Source organism: Cynocephalus volans, chromosome 6 (assembly GCF_027409185.1).
Source record: "Cynocephalus volans isolate mCynVol1 chromosome 6, mCynVol1.pri, whole genome shotgun sequence".
NCBI lineage: Eukaryota > Metazoa > Chordata > Mammalia > Dermoptera > Cynocephalidae > Cynocephalus > Cynocephalus volans.
In genome coordinates, this window is record NC_084465.1 from 80251706 (window position 1) to 80273620 (window position 21915).

General features: G+C 33.0%; 1 protein-coding gene and 1 non-coding gene across 2 annotated transcripts; both read right to left on the reverse strand.

Moving 5' to 3' along the window:
- Positions 1-5189: 5189 nt before the first annotated feature.
- Positions 5190-20494, reverse strand: AGR3 (anterior gradient 3, protein disulphide isomerase family member). Its single transcript, XM_063098546.1, has 7 exons — positions 20389-20494; positions 17430-17493; positions 7433-7485; positions 6809-6885; positions 6513-6576; positions 5993-6076; positions 5190-5239 (listed from the first exon to the last, which is right to left on the reverse strand). Exons 1-7 carry the CDS (start codon positions 20492-20494, stop codon positions 5190-5192), a joined length of 498 nt encoding a protein of 165 aa, XP_062954616.1.
- On the reverse strand, positions 15894-15967 carry TRNAI-GAU (transfer RNA isoleucine (anticodon GAU)). The gene has a single exon. It is a non-coding gene; the product is annotated as a tRNA-Ile (tRNA).
- Positions 20495-21915: the final 1421 nt, after the last annotated feature.

Here is a 21915-nt window from a genome sequence, read left to right on the forward strand (position 1 = left end):
GAACAAAGGGCAGATAAGGTTTTGAAAGAACTGGGGAAAGCACAAGAGATTGATGAGGGTAAAATTCTCAAAGTAAGGGTTACTTAAAACAGGTCTGGTGGGGGGCAATGGTAGTGGGTAATGTTAAGAGGGCAGTGTATGACTCAGGAAGAGGTGTGAAAGGAGTGAAGGATGGTCACCTGCCTACAGTGTTCCTATGGGTGCACAGCATTATGAAGTAAGAGCACTGGGTCATTTAGAGCAGTAATTTTTTAACAGGGTTGCATGTGTACAGGATATTGAAATAATGCTGCCTTATATCTCCCCTCTTGGCCCCCAAGATTCTCAGGTTGAGCATCACAGTTACACTGAACCACCAAAGGCTGATAGAACCTCCTCCTTTGGTTTGCTGGGGGCAGGGTGGAAGCTCAAGGCTGGGTATGGAGGGATTGCCTATGTTTTTGCTATACAATGTAATTGAAAACAATGTTAACTGCACTTCTTTAATAAAGAACATAGTCTAAATATTTTCAGTTGTTGCATAATGTCAGTGTTAGTTGGATCTTCTGTTTTTCACAACAAATCCAAAACAGAATAGTCTGTGGTTACATGTGTGAACTCAGGAGCCAAACTTGCTGGGTTTGAGATCTGGCTCCACTCATTTTTGTGTGACTATTTTACCAAGTTATTGCACATCTTCAGGCACAGACAATTTAAATGAGGATAACAGTATTTCACATCAGCGGTGAGGTACTGGTGAGATAATCCATGCAAAGACCTCAGTACAGTGCCTGGAACATAGCAAGGGTTCTATGTCTGTTTGCCTTAAGGGAAACTAAAAATGCCAAACACAATAATCAGCTCTTTCTCTGAGAATGACTTTTGCTTTTAAGTTAGAACGACAGCATTGGCTTTAAGTATTTCATAAACTGGATTAACTTAACCCATGATATAAAACTCTTTACTGAAATAACATTTAATTGGGCAGAAATCTGTTCGGAGGATAGAACTAGGACCTAACAAACTTATTGTAAGAAACAATTCTTCCATTCTAGCAGGTTTTCTTTTTAAGTGTGTGATGGGAAGTTTTGGTGTTTCCTTACCTACCATGGGAAGCATGTAAATTGGGGATGGGAGAAAGCATTTGTATGGGTTTGGTAGGGCTGTCATAACAAAGTACAACACATTGAGTGGCTTAAATAACAAAAATTTGTCTCACAGTTCTGGAAGCTAGAGGTCTGAGATCAAGGCATTGTTAGGGTTGGTTCTTTTCAAGAACTATGAATCTCTTCCATGCCTCTCACCTGGTAGGGTTGCTGCCAGCCTCTGGCATTCCTTAGCTTCTGTTGCAGAGACCTCAATCTCTGCCTTCATGTTCATGTGGTGTTCACTGTGTGCATGTCTGTGTCTAAATTTCCCCTTTCTATAAGGACACCAGTTATATTGGATTAGGGACCCCACCATACTCCTGTATGACCTCATCTTAACTAATTACATCTTTAATGACCTTATTTCCAAATAAGGTCATTCTGAAGTACTAAGGGTCAGGACTTCAATCTAAGAATTGCTGCAGGAACACAATTCAACCTGTAACAGTATCCATTTCTGGAAAATAACTATAATGTACTTCCAGAAGTTGCAGTCATCAGTACTTAGCAAAAATTCAGTTGCATTCCAGTGGATTCATTCCAGAAAAGATGTTCAGAAACTGGTATTCATAAACTGTATCACTGTCAACACCAGGAGAGTGAAGTGTTTAATGGCACCCTATTATGGGAGCTCCCCACAATCCTGTACCCCCTCGCAGCACTCATGCAATTTATTTTGTAAGATTGTGTGTGTGTGAGCATGATAGAGAGTGGGGGTGGGGGTAGAGGTTTTTTGCCTTTCTGTTCCCAAGGGCTTTCCATTTAGAGAAAAAGATAGACATTGCACAAGAAACAAGTGTGAAAAGCAGAAAAAAATGCTTATTTTTTTTTTATCTTGTAAGGATGTTCATGAATGTTCAGATTGTGTATAATTGTGTTTTAAGAAGTGCTAGTGAAAAAAGAGCTCTTAAGTAAATCCCTATGAATCTTTATGTATGTATGTAAGTCAATGTCTTAAAAAAGTAAGTTTGACTGAAGCTTGACGCACTCTTATTTAATCTAAAATTCTGAAAGATCCTAGTAAGAAAACTCTGTATATGTTTGTATTTTAGGGTTAAACCAATAAATAAGAATTTATTTAGTCTCTACAGTATGCCTTATTTTTCATTTCATATTTATTTTCATATTGATGGGATACATTCTCATATCATTCAAGATTCATGGGAGCTGCATCTTGTAAGAAGCCTGACGGTTCTACTAGAAGGTTGGGCCATCTCTTTACTGATTTCACATCATCCTATTACATTGTTTAGTAAGGGGTTATTTTCCGTCAGTGATATATCTTACCACTAGACTGTGAATTACTCAGAAAGACCAAAATTACCTTACTTTTATCCAGCACAGCAACAAACAGTATCTGGCACAGAGTAGAATTTAAATATTGGATAATTGGGAAAGGTTAAATACTATAACCTAATTAATTGAGAGTTTTTTGAACTCAAAAATTGAGAGATTGATTTGAAATATAAAAGAAATATTGCTATTTTAGACCAAAAAAATGGGGAGGATGAAGAAGAGGAGTAGAATCTGGTGCAGAATCTGGTGCAGAATCTAGTGCGGTAGTTCTAAACTAAGGTTGTCATATTAGCAATAAAGATACATGTTGCCCAGTTAAATTTAAATTTGTATATAAAGAACAAATATATTTTAGTACAAATATATCCCAAATATTGCACAAGACATACTTATATTTTTTAAAATGTTGTTTATCTCTAATTTAAATTTAACCAAATGTCCTGTACAGATAAAGTACAGGCAACCCTGTGTTTTTTTTCTGGGAACCCCATTTTAATCCCTTTAATAGCTTTTTTGACTATTATATCTTTTTGAAATGCAAATGCAAGCTCTGAAATCTGTATAAAAATGCCTGTGTTCACAGAATTGTGCATACTATTTCAGGTAGTTGATGTTAGTAATTCTTTTCTTAACATTAGATGTGTTAGGGAAGAAATAATTTATTGGAGATTATGTGGAAAAAAGTAGTGGAAGCAAAGTGATACACATACACACACTAAGTGTAGTTCTACATTTAAAGATAGGGGGAACATAGAAGGGATTGAATCCAAACAACTAATTTTATAAAGTAAAGATATTAGGTAGAAATGTCAACTAGGATATAGAGTTTAATTGTTAAAGTATGGTAGAGAAGGAAAGCTAAATTTGTTACAATGCTATACTGACTGATATAACTGATTATCAAATAATGATATGCATAATATATGTGTATTAAATATCAATATACATAAATTATATTCATAATTGAATATATATAACAAATATGTCTATTAAAATATAAGGCATACAAATTTTTATTAGAACAATCGATTTACCATTTAGTAACATTTTTATACTAATTAAAGATAAATGTTAAATTTTATTCTTAAAACAACAACTAAATAGTCAACAGATCTCTTCTGTAGTTTATTGCAAATGACGGCTGATATTTTCTGCCTCTGCACTATTTATGCAACAATGAAATCAGCTATACGAGGGTACTTCAAAAAGTTCATGGAAAGATTTGTATTATCTTTCAATTTTATTTTCCCGTAAACTTTTTGTAGTACCCTTATATTACTTTAGTCTTCATATGTTAAACTACTAAATCAGAGAATTCCAGTATATTTTGCTCTTTAAGCATTCATTTAAAAAATTAACTCCAGACTTTGATCTAAAATGCAAAATTAAAATAAGAATAGGATATAAGGTAAAAATAAAAATAGGATATTTAATATTATTTTGCAAATAGGATACATTGATATCTAGTACTGATGGTCATGTGACCTATTTCTATCCAAATAGATCAGTTAAAGTCTGTAGTAGAATAGTGATCAAATAACACCTGGAGGAAAACTTTCTCTCTCTGACTCATCAAAATCTATGTAAACCTATCTTATATAAAAGTGAACTTTTATATCTCAGAACAATTCAAATTTTGTTAAATGCAGTAAATCCTATGGGTTAGGAAAATATTTACCCATCTAAAACATTTTCTACCTTCTCATAATTACTCACAGGTAATTATGGGATTTCCATCAGCAGGAATATTTTTGTGGTTATTTAAAGGAATAGGAAACATGGTATTGACCCTCTGGAAGCTTTCTGTGAAGAATTGAGTTGGTTGTTGGATATTTAATCATTTCAGAATAGATATAATCTTTTCCTGCTAGTTAACTGGAGAAATTCTTCTATATTCCTGAGAAATTTTCACTTTTCTTAAAATTATTTAACGTTTCTACAATGAATTTAGATTGCCTTGAAAACAAAGAAAACTCATTCTATAAAGATCTTTGGGGAAAAAAAAAATGAGTTGTGTTGGGTCACGTATCCTGGGACCTAAATACAATTACTTCTCAACTCTCAGGGCTAAAGAAACCTCTGGGTAATCTACCAAATTCATTTCTGTCAGTATTCTCAACCCAACCCCACCCTTCACTGAACAATTTTGAATAAAAATTTTCCCAATTATTAAAAAAAAAAAATCTACCCAGTAATTAAATTAAGGAAAATATGTAGTTGAATTTTTAAAATATATTTTAAATTTATTGTATTTAGGTTTTAAATGTCTTTTAATTTAAAGAAGGAAAAGAAGTAAGTGGTTAATTCTGAAAAACATGCTGCTAAAAGTTTAAATAAGAAGAGGACAGAGATGCATCTATGTGCTTTGGCAACATGGAGATCACTTCAGACCTACCCTAGCAGATTCGATAGAGTGGAGAGGGCAGAATTAAAATCTGATCAGTTGGTGGAGTGATTGAGAGGTGAGAAAACGAGTATAGACACCTTTTATTTAGGTCCTCCTGTCTCCACCATAACTCTTGGCTTCCGATAAGCTTTTTTTGCTACTGATGCAGGCAGAAACCAAACTACATTGTCATGCTCAGGTTTTGACAAATTTATTAAAATATCATTTTACCTCTGTAAGAATATTGCAAATACATTAAAAAATCTAAATAGTTATGTTACAAAATCCATATACTTGCACACTTAGGGTTTGTCAATGAGCCGGTGGTTTTCTTCATGAGATTTGACCTCTTAGAAGTGAAGGCATTTTTCTATCATCTCTTACAACTCTGATTGAATAAGTCTTAATGCTTTCTTCATGTTTTCTATCACTGAAAAAAGGGTAAACATAGGTTATGCTATTAGTAAATGAAAGTATCAAATGTCATAATCTATTAACTGTAGAATCTGAAACTGGCCAATTTAAAGTAATAGCTTTAAAAACATGGGAATTCATCTGTGACTTAAAAAATATGCTAAAGGCGTACATTTAAATTTAGAAATTAGACCATTCAGAGCTGGTGGATCAACTTTCTTTATGTTAAACAATATTATCAGAGGGGTTTTGAGGGAGTATCTATTTTTTAACTGATCATTTTGTATTAGTATTGCTGGAACTGGCAAGCATAGTTTTCTTATTACAAGTAATTAATAGTGAATTTTGTAAAAAATAGATTAAAGTCCTAAGTAAAACTGTACCTTGTTGTGTATAGAAATTGAAGGCAGACAAAAAGATTTCATTATTACCCTTTTAGGAAATCGCATGTAATTTCTGACACCAGAATGAACTCTCTCTTAAGATTGGTATCATTTTAATGTGTACTATACTTCTTTTAGTGGTCTCAAAATTCAGTTATCATAAGGACCCTCAGGCATCCCTGTTAAAGTAGATTCTGAGGTGCCCAAGAAATTCCGATTTTGGTGGGAGCTAGGCATTTACGTTTTAAACACCATCAAACCCAGCATTCCGATTTGTGAATTGCACTGTTTGTGGAGAAGCACTGACCCAGGGAATCAGGAACCCTTTTAGCAAACCATCAGGGATCAGCTAGTATCACTGATCAAGATAATTTATGAAGACTTACATACTGGTAAATCCTGAGGTTCATAAGTATACAGTCTATTAGAGTATCTTCCAATTATATCAGCTCTGACTGTTAAAGAAGGATCTGCCAAGAAAAAATAAAACAAGTCACTGAAGTATTAACATGTTCTTACATCATTTTTGCCTCTTACTCTAAAACTAATGTCAAGCAAATTTATAAGCAAAATTAGTTTTCATACATGTAGATTAATGAGAAGTAAGCCTGAATTCTCCTGTTAGTGTGTCACAGCTGTCTGTCAATCCAGTTTGGGGCTCTGTACTGAAAGTACAATGGGGTATTGATTTAATAGTGTTAAGCTGCTTTTTAAAATATTTAAAAGTTACAAATTATTAATATAGTGAATTTTGATTGTAGAACCAAGAGCTGTTACTAATTGGATTAGAAATGACTTCCTCTAAAAAGAATAGTACTTGAACTAGCCTTTTAAAAAGAAATAAAAGCGAGAATGCTAAGATTCTACTAATTTTGTAAATCTGATGAGATGATACTACACACATACCCACAAACATGATTCTAGGCACATATTGCCCATCAGGTGATAAATTCTTATCAGTGGTCTCATGCTAGCAGGAGAAGAAAAATATGAATGTTATTGGATTGATTATTTTTGACAATTTCAAAGATATTTTATGCAAACTAAATTTTCAGTAAATTGTATACGTTTGCCTTTTACAATTCTTTATGACATTCTGTTTCAACCACTACTTAGCTGTTTTTGTTTTAAAAATAGAAAAAAAGGGATTCAAATTTCTCATTAAATTGTGATATTAAGAAAATATTGTAGAGCTCATGTACCATGACATTCAGCATGATGAAATTATTCTGAGCCATTTCTTGTATTTCTTCATTTTGTGCAAATACTGCTTTTAGTGCTGGGGGAGAAAACAAAATGTCAGTTAATTTTAAGGATCAAGACATCTTTAATATAACATAGCAAAATAAAGCTAATATTTTGCTTTTTTTTTTTTTTGCATCTATAATGTGGGTGTTAATAGTTCATTGGCTTATTGCCACTTTATCCCTCATAGGGAAGCAATGAGAGAGTCTGTCCATGAAGACTTCAAAGGATAATCACATCAATTAATGCACTAGTTTTATATTTTCATGTAACTCATTGATTCATTGGTTAAAACTTCTTTTAGAAAGTTTTCTCACCCCCCTCCATTTTGTGTGTGTGTGTGAAGAAGAGGAATATCAAATTCCAAACAGCATATAATAGAAATATATTCAGTAGATTGCTAACAATCATTGTATTCTTTAAACACCTTAGTAAAATGGTGGTACTCTGGCAGTTGTCTTTTTTTTTTTTTTTCTTTTCTTCTTAATTAGGAATTGCTGAGTGCCTTCTTAGCTACTCTTACCAGGTCACTTTTCTACTTCATATTGGAAACATAATAAGATCTCAGGAGCTAAAATTACCTTGGCAATATTGACAATTCTCCAAGTGATGAATAACCATCAATGGCTTGTTACTAAACAAAGAAAGTGGAGTTAAGCCAAGTGATTAACTTTTAATCAAAATGTACAGTGGAATTAGATTTTAAGTTTTAGTACTTTCAACAAGACTTAAAGCAAAAATCTCAGATTTACATATTGTAGTAATGTAGTTCACAGAAGTGTTATTCAATATGTGAACTGAACACCAGAACCAACAGCATCAGTATCACCAGGTAGCTTATGAGAACTGTGAATTCACAGGCTCTATCCCAGAACCACTCAGTCTGGGGTGCGATCAGTCATCTGAAGCTCAACAAGCTTATCTGGTGATTCTTACGTAACTGCAGTGCAGTTAGATAAATAAAAATCAATTCTGTCTCCAGAGATGAAGGGGTATTATGAAAAAGATATTCATTCCCAATGAACACTTGATATATGATTTCAGGAGAGTCAAAGACTTTTTATTTGGTTGTTTTTAGTTTTTCAAAAAGCATATTAACATTTGACGATTTTCACATCCTTTCATTCTTGTACCAACCTACAATGCACAGAGAACCTAAGTAAGGTTCCCTATCTATACATTTTTCAGGGTCATTTTGATTTTAACTCTGAGCAGAAGTTACTATGGTAGCTGACTGACTTCTTTGCTCTTTAGGTTAAGAGAAAAATTGGAACATTAACTATAGCGAAAGATAAAATAATTATAATTTGGATATATATTATGATTTTTTAAATGCTGCTTTAATCCCAAGAGGATCATGGGCATTTCACATGAGCCTATGCTATACCCAATATTTTTAGTCTCAGTAAGTATTAAACACAAACTTTGAATTGTTAATAATTTTATTTAATCCTCAAACTTGGAATACATGTAAATTTTAGCTGAAGATAAATTCTGTAACTTACGTTTTAAGATTTAGAATATAGTTAGAAAGCTAGCATTTGCCAACATCCTCAAACTCATTGGTGAAAAGACAGACTAGAGATCTGATGAATGAAATATTATTCCCACTTTTTATTAGTAGAAAACTAATCCTAAAAATACTTACTGATGTTTTTAGAGGCAGATTTAGAACTCATACCTTCTAAACATCAGCCTAGTAATTTTCTACAAGATAACTCTTCCTCTGGTCAAGCTTAGGTAGATATAAGTGTCACAAGTCATAGATCAGTTTAGGGGTGCGAGTTTTTCTGATTTCGTGAATGGCTACCATTTCTTCCCAGCACCTGCACAACAGCTGGAAACGAGGGCAGCTACGTGTAGGGGAAAAAGATAGAAGTAACCTTAGGAAAACTAACTTTGGCATCAGATTTCCAGGAAATTAAAGTACACGAAAAAATTTATCTAGAACATAGGTGACTCACGTACTCTTAACAGTTTAGCAGTTTAGCTGTGAATGAGTTGTTCACACATTCAAACCAAGACACTATTCCATTTCAGTAAAAGCACAGGAGTATTTTTGGAAGTAGGAACGTTCTAACACAGGACTCTGAAAACTTCTTCAGTAGGGACAGATACTAAGTATTTGAGGTTTTGCAGGCCATGTGGTCTCATTTGCAACCGCTCAACTGTGCCATTATCACACAGAAGCAGCCATACAAAATATGTTAAAAAAAAAAGAAAAGAAAAGAAAAAGTGAGCAAAACTTTATGGACTCTGGAATTTGAATTTCATGTAATTTTTACATGTCACAAAATATTATTCTTTTGATTTTTTTTTGAAAGTTTAAAAATGCAAAAATCATTCTTAACTTGCACATTGTATAAAAACAGGTGGTCTCTGGTCTAAAACCTCGTTAACTAGCACTTCAGATTGTGAAGAAAGAGTAGCTTTTGGTAGCTGTTCTTTTGGTACTGTCTAAAAAATCAGAGCCTGTAAAAGCCTAGCTGCTTAGCATCATTTGGCGAATTATATTTTCAAATTCTAAAGTTTCTAAAGAAATAAATTGCAAATTCAGCGGATTGAAAACTCAAAAGTTAAAAAGAGAAAAAAGTTCTCTTTCCACTGCTATGTTCCATAAGTAAACAGTGTTATTATTTCTTGTTTCCTTCCAGAGGGTTTCAGGTCATATACCTGAATATGGATATGTATGTTGTATTATACTCTTAAATGTCCATATGCAGGGCTGTATTTATGTATATATTCCTTTCTTTTTGAAAAGCAAAAATACTAGCACACATGTATTTGAATTTTGCTTTTTTAACATATCTTAGATATGATTCCATTGGTCTTCTATATAATATTCAATTATACAGATATATTTTAATTTATCTAATTAGTCCCCCCAAAGATGAGTATTTAAATTATTCCAGTCTCTTGTGTTTAGATTGCTTTTAAATATATAGATTTGTAAAAATGTAAACATGCTGTTATTTATATGTGATTTTGCACATATAAATATGGGTAGGTATGTTTGTGAGTAAATTCCAAAAGTAGAATTTCTGGGTCAAAGAGTGTGTGCATTTATACTTTTGATATATGCTCTCCATAGAAGCTGATCTATTGTACAGTTTATATTGTCTCTGGTAACTGTTTCCTCTCACTAAAACGGGTTATCAATTTTTAAATTTTTTTATCCAATAGGTGAAAAAAGAGAAATTAATGTGTTTTTACTTTCTTATAAAACAGTCAATCTTACTCCAACATTTGAGTTACTTATTTTTCTATTCTACGTACTATCGTATCCTTTGCTCATTTTTTTCTATTGACTTGTTGATCTTTTTCTTATTAATTTATAGGAGTACTATACATATTAGAGAAATTCAGCCTTGTGATATATACTGCAGTTTTCCATTTGTTTTGTTTTTTGTCTTTTTCCTTTGCTCATGATAAGTTTTTGGTTATGCAAAAAATTCATTTAATCAAGACTATTAGTTGTTTCTTTTAGGCTTTTTCTTTTCTCTTCTTTTCTTTTTGTCCTTGGCCATACTCAAGCCATATTAAAGGCCATATTATGGGCTAGGACTAGGCTGGAGCGAGGGGAGCCTCCAGGTGCATTAGAGGCACCTCTCTTGCCCCACCCTAATCTTGGCCCTCCCCTACTTCAAAAATTAAAGAAATAAAATTTTGCAATAGTATCTTCTAGCACCTTAATGATTTCATTTCTATGATTACATCTTTATAATTTATTCTGGTATAAATCCAAATTTATCTATTTTTCCCAGGTGGCTACTAACTTCTCTTTAACACTAATGAATACATAATCTATTTCCCCTACCCTGCTTTAAAATACCGCTTCATTAGCTAAAAAATTCCTGTGGTGTCTATCTATTTTGGGGGGGCTGGGGTGGTGAAGCTGGCTGGTACAGTGATCCAAACTCATGACCTTGGTGTTATAAGGCTGCACTCTAATCAATATCTGTCTATTTGATGAGTAAAAGTTGTACATATTAATGGTGTACATTAAGTTTTGAAATATGTAAACGCTGTGGAACAACTAAATTAAACTAAGTACAAGTATACATTTCCTCATTTTTTTTTTTTGTGGTGAGAACACTTAAAATTTACTCTCTTAGCAATCTTCAAGTATACAGTATTGTTATTGTAGTATTAAGTATTGTTATTAAGTATTGTTACCATTACATACAATAGATCTCTTGAACTGATTCCTCCAGTCTAAATAAAACTGTGTGTCCTTTGACCAACATCTTCCCAATACCCCCAACTCTAGCCACTGGTAACCACCATAGAATGGTAAACATTCTAGGAATTCAACTTTTTTAGATTCCACGTATAAATGAGATCATGTGGTATTTGTCTTTCTGTGTCTGGTTTATTTCATTTACTGTAATATACTTTAGGTTCTTCCATGTAGGCACAAACAACAGGATTTCTTCTTTTTTAAGGCTGAATAGTAATACCATGGTATATGTAGATATACCACATTTTCTCTAGCCAATCACCCTTTAATGGACACTCAGGTTTCATATCCTTTGGATGCATACCCAGTAGTAGGATTGCTGTATCATATGGTTGTTCTATTTTTAGTGTTTTGAAGACCCTCCATACTGTTTTCCCTAATGGCTGAACTAATTTTCATTTCTACCAACAATGTACAAGGGTTTCTTTTTTCCTCAACATCATTCTTCTTTTTGATAAGAGCCATTCTGACAGGTGTGAAGTAAAATCTCATTGTGGTTTTAATTTGCATTTCCATGATGATTAGCAATATCCAGGGGTCCCCCCCCCAATATACTTGTTTGTCTTCTTTTGAGAAATGTCTATTCAGGTCCTTTACCCATTTACATATTTATTTATGTATTCATGTATTTATCTTCTTATTTTATTTTTTTAACATTTACTTGTATGTATTTGTGGGGTAAAGAGTGTTGTTTCAATACATGTATATACTGCACAATGATTCATTTAGTGTAGATAGTGTAGTTTTGTAACATTTAGTCCACCAGTTTTCCTCCCTCCCACAACCCCCCAGCCTCTGATAACCGTTATTCTACTCTCTACTTCTGTGAGAACCACTTTTTTTTCCCCCTAAATTCCACATGAGTGAGATAATAGAGTTATTTGTCTTTCTGTGCCTGACTTCACTTACTTAACATGATGGTTTCCAGTTCCATCCAAGTTGCTCCAGATGATAGGATATCATTACTTTTTATGGCCGAATAATTTTCCATTGTGTATATATGCTACAGTTTTGAAAAATCCATTTATCCATTGATGGATGTTTATGTTGATTCCATCTCTTGACTATCATGAATAGCATTGCAATGAACATGGGACTGCAGGTGTCTTTTTGATATATCCATTTCATTTCTTTTGGGTGTATAGCCAGCTGTGGGATAGCTGGCTTTTAAGATAGATCTATTTTTAGTTCTGTGAGGAACCTTCATACTATTTTCCACAGTGACTATACCAATTAACATTCCCACCAACAATGTAGGAGAGTTCCTTTTTCTCCACATCCTCTCTAGCATTTGTTATTTTCTGTTTTGTTGGTAATAGTCATTCTAACCGGGGTGAAATGATATCTCGTTTTGGTTTTAATTTGCATTTCCCTGATGATTAGTGATGTTGAACATTTTTTCATGTGCTTATTAGCCATTTGTAAGTCTTGAGAAATGTCTGTTTAGGTCCCTTGCCCAATTTTTAACTGGGTTGTTTTCTTGTTATTGATTTATTTGAATTCCTTATGTATTTTGGATACTAGCCCCTTAGATGTATGGTTTGCAAATAATTTTTCCCATTCCATAGATTGTCTCTTTACTCTGTTGATTGTTTTCTTTGCTGTGCAGAAGCTTCTTAGTTTGATGTAATCTCATTTGTCATTTTTGCTTTTGCTGCCTGTGCTTTTGGAGTCATATCCAAAAAATCATTGCCCAGACAGATGTCATGGAGGTTTTCCACTATGCTTTCTTGTAGTAGTTTTACAGTTTCAGGTCTTATATTTAAGTCTTTAATTGATTTTGGGTTGACTTTTGTATATGGTGTGAGATGAGAGTCTGACTTCATTTTCTGCATGTTGATGTCCAGTTTTTCCAGCACCATTAATTGAAGAGACTGACATTTCCCCATCATGTGTTTTAAAACTCTTTATTAAAGATCAACTGAATGTAAAAGTATGAATTTATTTATTCTAGCCTCTCTATTCTGTTCCATTGGTCTATGTCTCTGTTTTTAATGCCAGTACAATGCTGTTTTGATTACTGTAGCTTTGCAATAGGTTTTTTTTTTTACTTTTTTTTTATTGTAACAAAGTTGATTGTATATATCTGTGGTGTACAGAGTTAAATACTAATACCTGTGTGAAATATGTGATCCTCAAATCAGGATAATTAGTATATTCAACATTATACAATGAAATTGTTTTCATGTCCCTTTACCAATTCTTCCCTTACCCATCCCTCCTCCTTTCCCACCTCTGGTAACCTCAGTTCTGTTCCCTCCTTTTGAAACTTCAACGTATTATTGTGATTGTTGTATCTTTCTTTCTTCCTTTTTAAAAAAGTTATTTGTTTATTGTTTAGCTCCCACTTTTGAGTGAGGACATGCAGTGTTTCTCTTTCTGTGCCTGGCTTATTTCACTTAACATAATTTTCTCTAAGTTCATACATGTTGCTGTGAATGGCAGTATTTCATTCTTTTTTTATGGCAGAGTAGTATTCCATTGTGTAAATATACCACATTTTCCTTATCCAGTCATCTGACAGTGGACATTTAGGTTGGTTCCAACTCTTCACTATTGTAAATAGAGCTACAATAAACAAGGAGGTGCAGGTATCCCTACAACATGATGATTTCCATTCTTTTGGGTATATACCCAGCAGTGGAATTGCTGGATTATATGGCAGTTCTATCTATAGTTATTTGAGGAACCTCCAGATTACTTTCCATTTTTGAAATGCCAAAAAAAATGCTGAGCATTTTTCATGTGTCTGTTGGCCATTTGTATATTTTCCTTTGAGAAATGCCTGGTCAGCTCTTTTGCCCATTTTTTAGTCAGGTTATTTATTTTTTATTGTTAAGTTGTTTGGGTTCCTTTTATATTCTGGATATTAATCTTTTGTTAGATACATAGTCTGACAATATTGTCTCCCACTCTGTAGGTTGTCTTTTCACTCTTTAATTGTTTCTTTTCTTGTGCAGAAGCTTTTTAGTTTGATATAATGCCATTTGTTTATTTTTTGTTGTTGCTGTTGCCTGTTTTTTGGGATCATATTCATAAATTCTTGGCCTGGCCCAGTCCTACTTCCTGAAGTGTTTCCCCTATGTTTTCTTTTAGGAGTTTATAGTTTCAAGTCTTATATTGAAGTCTTTAATCCATTTTGAGTTGATTTTGGTATATGGTGAGAGGTATGGGTCTAGTTTCATTCTTCTGCATGTGGATGTCCACTTTTCCTGGCACCATTTATTGAAGAGACAGTCTTTTCTGGTAGATTTTGAAATCAGGTAGTGTGATGCTTCCATCTTTGTTCATTCTGCTCAAGATTCCTTTAGCTATTCAGTTCTTTTGTGGTTCCATACAAATTTTAGGATTGTTTTTCCTATTTCTGTGAAAAATGGCATTGGACTTTTAATAAGGATTACATTTAGTCTGTAGATTTCTTTGGGTAGTATAGACATTTTAACAATATTATTGTTTCAGTTCATAAACATGCGATTTTTTTTCCCATTTATTTGTGTCTTCAATTTCTTTCATCAATGTTTTCTAGTTTTCAGAATAGAGGTATTTTACCTCCCTGCTTAAGTTTATTCTTCAGTACTTTATCTTATTTTATTTTTGCAGCCATTGTAAATAGGATTGGTTCTTTGATTTCTTTTTTTGATAGTTTGTTGTCAATGTACAGAAACACTACTGATTTTTGTATATTGATTTTGTATCTTACAACTTTACTGAATTTATTTATTAATTCTAACAGTCTTTTGGTGACATCCTTAGAATTTTCTATGTATAAGATCATGTCATCTACAAAAAGAGACAATTTAGCTTTTCCTTTCCAATTCAAATGCCTTTTATTTCTTTGTCTTGCCAGTTACTGTGTTGAATAGGAGTGTTGAGAGTGGCCATCTTTGTCTTCTTGCTGATGTTAGAGAGAGAGCTTTTAACTTTCCTTTTTGAACATGTTAACCATGAACTTATCATATGTGGCCTTTAGTGTATTGAGGTCCATTCTTTCTACACCTAATTTGTTGAGAATTTTAACGATGAAAAGATGTTTAATTTTGTCAAATGCTTTTTCTGCATCTATTAAGATAATCATATGGTTTTTATCCTTCATTCTGTTAATGTGGTGTATCACATTTATTACTTTTTGTATGTTGAACCAAGGATTTTTTTTTTTTTTTTTTGACCTAAAGTCTGTTTTATCTGATATTAGTATAGCTACTCCTGCTCTCTTTTGGTTTAGGTTTGCATGAAATATCTTTTTCTATCCCTTTGCTTTTAGTCTATGAGTGTCCTTAAGGGTGAAGTGAAATCTCCTGTCAGCAGTGTATAGTTGGGTCTTGTTTTTTATTCCATTGAGCCACTCTAAGTGTTTAATCTATTTATATTTGATGGTTTTATTTCTGTGCTCTCCATTCTGTTCTATTCATTACTAGTAACATACCGGTTTATTATAGCTCTGTACTTAATATTGATAAACGCCTAATACTTACTGTTTTCTTTTCAAAATGTTTCTAACTATTTATGACCATTTTTTATTTCAATTTTAGAATCATCTTTTAAAAAATTCTTATAGCTATTTATTGTGATTGTTTTAAAATATTTTAAAGTGTAGAAAAAATTGGCATTTTTATGTTGTTAAGTCTTCCTATTCAAGAATACGATATGCATTCTCATTGGTTTGTGAATTTTTTTCCCTTAGTGCATTTAGATTTACATAGATTTTGTACATTTCCTGTCATATTTTTGTCTGGGATATTTTCTTCTTTGTTGTCTATTTGTTTATTTATGTATTTATTTATTTACTTATTTATTTTGGCAGCTGGCCAGTACAGGGATCAAACCCTTAACCTTGGTGTTATCAGCACCACACTCTAACCAACTGAGCTAACTGGCCAGTCCTTTGTTGTTGTTTTAAATGTGTAAGTTACTTTGAAAGTGTTTATTATATAAATGTTATTGATTTCTATATATTAATTTATTCTCATCTAATTTAACTAAATTTTTCATTGTTCTGGATGTGTTTTGTTGATTTTTTAGTTTTTCTACTATACAATCATCATTTGCAAATAAAGGTAATTCGACCTTTTCCTTTCCAAGTTTTGTACTTTTAATTTTTATCATGTAGTTAGTTGCATTGGTTAGTACCTTCAGAATAATGTTAGTGATTGCTGTGTTTGTAAATATCCTTGTCTTATCCAGACTTTAATGGGACACTTCTATTTGTTTTCTCAGTAAGCATGCTATTGCGTTTTTTTGTTGTTGTTGTTTTTTGGGGGGGCTGGAATGAATATTTCCTTGTTAGGATCAATTTAAATAAGTTAATATTTTTAAATACAAGTTTTTAAAAAAAAATTCAGTCATGATGTTTTATTCTATTAAATGTGTTTTCATCATTTGTGGAGATAGGAGATACTTGTATGTATTGTCTCCTTATAAATATTAAATTTTTTTAATTCATAGATTTCTTAATCTTGAATTATCCTGGCAGTACAAGACTCAATTTTGCTTTATCAGGGTGCATTCTTTAATTGTTCTGCTGGCTACTGTTTGCTAATATGCTGTTTGTTACATTTATATTTGGAAATGAGATTATTCTTTAGATGTCTTCCTTTTGTAATATTTGTTTAGTTTTGAAACAATGTTTTGCTCAATTCTCATTTAATTTGGAATATTTCCTTTTCTTTTTTTTTAAATATGTTAAAGTCCTACCCCTGTGAATGTAACCTTATTTGGAAAGAGAATCTTAGCAAATGTAATCAATTTAAGATGAGGTCGTCTGGGTGGGCCCTAATCCAGTGGATATTTCTGCTTCTTTAAAGAGTATTGTATTTGAATTTTCTTTAGGTATTTCTATAAATTCTTGGGTAGCTTTAAAAAATATGTTTCTCAGCTTCATCCACAAATGCATAGTAAGTCTTTCAGGATAAATATCATGTCACAATTGGTCATTGAATCTGGAACAGTGCCAGTCATATAGCAGTAGACACTAAGTACGTGACTGATTAACTGTGAATATGGATTTTAAAGAAAGCTCTCCCAATTGTTCTGATGATCAGACAGGCTTAAGTATTGCTGGTCTAGACCTGTTTCCTATTTATGCTTGTATAATGCCTAATGAGCAATAATGTTTTGCTTATTCAACTTATATTCAAAAGTTTGGTTGGATAATGAAGAAATTAATATAAAGGTATTTAGAGTTCTTTTTTATTAAAAACATTCTAATAGCAACTATATTTGTCCAAACAGCACACAATAGCAGAAAAAATACTGTGGTATCCTTTCAAAAGCTAATACACCTGTTTTGGGCTCTTTTACAAGGTATCTCTCTTATCTATTAAAATTGAGAGGCATTTTACCTTTGCTGAGCATGAAAGAGACCTTCTTCATAAGTTTGTACCCAAGTTATGTCATCTCCCCACCCTGAAATAGAAGAATGAAATCAATGGATTAACTCAAGACTATAGATGAGATTCAGAATGGATATTTAATATACAGATAGCTACCTACAGACATTTAACTAAGCCACCAAGCTGTTCGCTGACATATACAAACAATGTAAGAGGATACACAATTTTAACTAGATAGGAAGAGATGATGCCCTTTCAGATTGTAGTACTGAGGTTTTTATACTGTTTTACATTTCAAGGCTCATGGCCTTCAATTTACTGAGTGCATAATACATGTGGTTATGATTAGTGGTGATTGAAAGAACATCTCTGTACCATGCAAAAGCTCTGGCTTTCAGAATGTACAGGAAATAACAGTTAATCTTTGCATATTTTGTAACACTGTCAGGAATACTTTGGACTGTACTCCACAGTGCCCTTGTATCTCGAGTTCCAAGAAATACTGACCTTTTCTGAGTCAGCATACAATGTGAGAAAGTTTGCTCTGAGTTCTTACGTGGAAAAAAATCTGATGTGGGTATTTTATGGTTGAGAGACACAATAAAACACATGTGTTTAGAAACATCCAGAAGAGTAGAGAAGAGGGGAACAGAAAGCAGTAAGTAGAGAGAGAACCCATTAGCCTTAAAGAAGTGATATGAGTAGTTGGCAATGTGTGTTAGAAATTAAAGAATAAGATTGTCAAGGAGAAGAATGCACAAAATACCCAAAAATATTGCAGAGTGTTTTCAGAAAATATCTGTCTATGGATGAGAAAAATTGAATTAACTTGAGTTAATGTGAAAATAGAAATATTTGGAGGCTAGATTGGACCGAGATTTTCTTGTTTGTTTTAAATATTGTCATAGAATAAAAGTTGTTCTGAAAACAGCAAGTGAGACTAGGCCCTTGCTCAGTTTTCCCTCTTTTGTTTTAAATATCATTAAATTCTGAAGCTTTAACAATGGGAAAAATTCCCATTCTCTGCTCCTGTTCAGCTTAGTTCCACAGATATTAAAGGGACATCTGCTATATGCCTTACTCCACTAAGCCCTAGAAACACAAAGGTAAAACAATATAATTCCTACTCAAAAATCATTCATAGCAAACGTAGGGGAATCACATTGTATTATAATTATTTTTATACACTCTCATAATCACAACGGGCCAAATACAGTACAGAGTTTAAACTCTCCTCTGGGTTTTTGTTTATTACCATTATTCTATCTCTAGCTCTGGCTATGCTTTCTTGTCTTCTGAGATTTTATTCATTTATTCATTTAATATGCATTTATTATCTACTATATGACAAGCACTAGACTATGTGCTGGGCAGTTCTTTCGGTTCAAAGGAAGGATTTTTGGGGTCACTGTGTGTGAGTATTTTTTATTGAACCTTGTATTACCTTCTTCCAATTATTCTTCTCTTTTCTCCTTCCCAGTCTCTCTACTTAACTGTTTAGTGCCGCCCTCTGCTCTAAGGGGCTCTATGTGCTGCTCTGAACCCGGTACCCAAACTCTTCCTGCTCACCCCTACCTTTAATCCTCATTCATCCTGAGCCTTGTTCTCTCAGTTGTTTCCTACATAGCGATAGATGGTAAAGGGCTTAGCCAAATATAAATTAATTCTTAATAATGGGTTTCTGAGCTAATATCAGTCATCTTCTTTATTAAAATAATTCCTTAATAATTGAAATAGACCCATTAAGTTGTTGAAAATATGCTATACATATTCAATATAATTTTTATAAAATTCGCCAAAAGTTTTAAATAGACATTTAAAAGTGAGCATATAGAATGTTGTTACTTTGTGTTGTAGATATAGCAATGCTGCTTAACTCAGCCCTGGAAGTTCTTTAAGGGCAATGACTAGTTTCATCTTTGGCACTTTAAGGCTACTGAGTTCACTGTTTCACAACTATTATGTTTACATAGAGAGACATGTGATAAATTATATTTAGAAAAATATTCCTCCTTTCAATTAATTTCCTTTGCAAAAACCTACTGAATTTCTAGATAAATTGTGTGATTGTTAAACTGAAGTAGAATTAATTAATTTAGGTAAATATTGATGGACACTTGGCTGGCATTCAATACATTTGTTAAGAAACAAATGAACTTGGGAAGCAAGTCATGTTTTAGAATTTGAAATTATACTATTGTGGGTCTCCATTTGTGTGCCGCATTCACATTATATTACAAATAGTGCTCAAGTGCTTTTCGGTTATACTGCTAATTCTAAATTAGCCATGTACGGACAAATGATTCTGTTCCTATTTCTGGAATTATAGAATCTTGAGAATTTTTTCTTTGTAAAGTGTTTCTTTACAGATGAAGATATGCTTGTTTCTTAGGCCAAACTGAAATAGTAAGTACAAAAATGGAATTGTTTTCTAAACACATAGCCAATGACAAATCTAGATTATGATGTCTAAAACCACTGCGTCTGTCTTCTGGACTTAATGTAGCAAGGATTTGGTTACCTAAAAGTTTCAGGGGTTGGGATAGAGTATAATTTTCTGGGTAACCTTTTATAAAATCATTCCAAATTATTTTCTTGCTTTAATAAAGAGAGGACTTGGAATTTGAGCAAATTTTGAGAAATCTTAAATTGCTTTTAGAACACCATTATGACATATTAATCAATCATTATTTTCTAGAATCTGATTACCATGTTATAGACAGCAAGCTGATTCTTCACTATTTCTGCAAAAGATACAGCAAATTGTTGTTCTTATTTGCCAGTTGGTTTGATTCACTGCCTACAATCAACTGATCCTTTCTGTCTTTTTAAAAATATATTTTGAAGTCATACACAACAGAAATGTTCCAGTTAATTGAGTTTGCTTTACTAGACTAGGGTAAAGACAGAAGGTATTTTTTTAAAATCCCAATGATTGAATTTAGAAAATAAAATGAGATTACAGTACCTCTTGAGAGGGTCTGAGGTGGTCTCTTTTCCTTTTTGATTGCGATGGCAAGATTGGAAGAAACTGTGATGAGTATAAGGCATAGCGCAAATGCTGCGTGTAACATCCTTTCTCCTGGAGGGTCTCTCTGAAGAAGCTAGATAACAGAAGATAATTTTCAGAATCCAGTAGGTTACTTAAGGTTGTTATGAAAAGATATTCGCCAAGAGGTAGACCAAACCTGTGCTGACAGATTGCTCTGGTTCTTGGATTAGACATGGTATAACCACCTAAACTCTCATTTATATTTTATTTTTTAAATATATAAAAAATTCAGTCCAACTCAATAATGCTCAGTTGATGAAAAGTCATGTTCTGAGCATCGTGGGCACAGTGCAATGTAATCAAAAGAGAAGTGGATGGGGGCACACAAAGCCTGCTTCTCAGCTGCAGTGTGGTGCTCACAGCGCCACTGTGAAACTCAAATAAGGTCGATTTGTTTACAGCCTTTAAAGTGTAAAGTGCAACACAAAGGCGACTTTTAGCCTGTAGAAATATTCTTTGCCTTTCGATTCTTTTGGTGCAAACAAATGGATGTCAACAATAGGTTAAAACAACATTTTAACTCCATACCAAGATAAGATTAGGCACAAATAAATAATGCTTAAAAGAGGTATGAGAGGAAAAATAGAATATGGGTATTCTTGTCCTTTAATTCCTCTATAGTCATTTACCTTTCTCATTCTTTCAACAGTTACTCAGCCTTTTGCCCTTTAGTTTATAACATAGCTCTTTTAAAATTCAAGTATTAGGGCCAGCCCATGGCTCACTTGGGAGAGTGTGGTGTTGATAATACCAAGGCCAAGGGTTCGGATCCCTACATAGGGATGGCCGGTTAGTTCACGTGGGAGAGCATGGGGCTGACAACACGAAGTCAGGGGTTAAGATCCCCTTACCAGTCATCTTTAAAAAAAAAAAAAAATTCAAGTATTGTCACAGTCCTATAAATTAAACATGTGTAGAGAAGAGTAGACTTGTGATTACATTCTCTGTTAGCTAGAATCCAAATCTGTTCTTAATTCACTGTGCTGTACTTTATGCTTTTCATGTTAAGATATAATCAGAAGTTCAGAGTTGAGTCTAATCTGGCCTTAAGCCTCTGGATAAATATATAACATGAAGTGTTTAATATCTGTGAAATGTTGTTTAGTTACAACATTTTTAGCATATAAAACCCATTTGAAAATGGTTGACACATGAAGTTTTCAAACTTCACCTGAAAATGTGAAATAAATGTACAGACATCCTTGACATTTATTTAAAGATCCTTTAAGACATATTTTGCTGATGATTTAAGTTATTTAGTGAATTTTGCATCAAAATAGTGAAATTCCCTAGCCAAAATATAGTGAATAATGATATAGTGATTTTGTTCAAACCTGGAAGTTGCTGTATTTAATTGCACTAAGCATTGCGGAAAACTGAAATATTAATAAAACATAATATTTCGGCACGAGTAAGCATTTGGCAATTGTAATAGTCTAGTTT

Coding starts and splice junctions, on each gene's coding strand:
- AGR3 (XM_063098546.1), bottom strand. CDS start 20,494: ATGTTACACGCAGCATTTGCGCTATGCCTTATACTCATCACAGTTTCT. Junction 6,577..6,808: donor TCATCATGCTGAATGTCATG/GTACATGAGCTC, acceptor TTCTCCTGCTAG/CATGAGACCACTGATAAGAA. Junction 5,240..5,992: donor ACCTCAGGATTTACCAGTAT/GTAAGTCTTCAT, acceptor CCCTTTTTTCAG/TGATAGAAAACATGAAGAAA.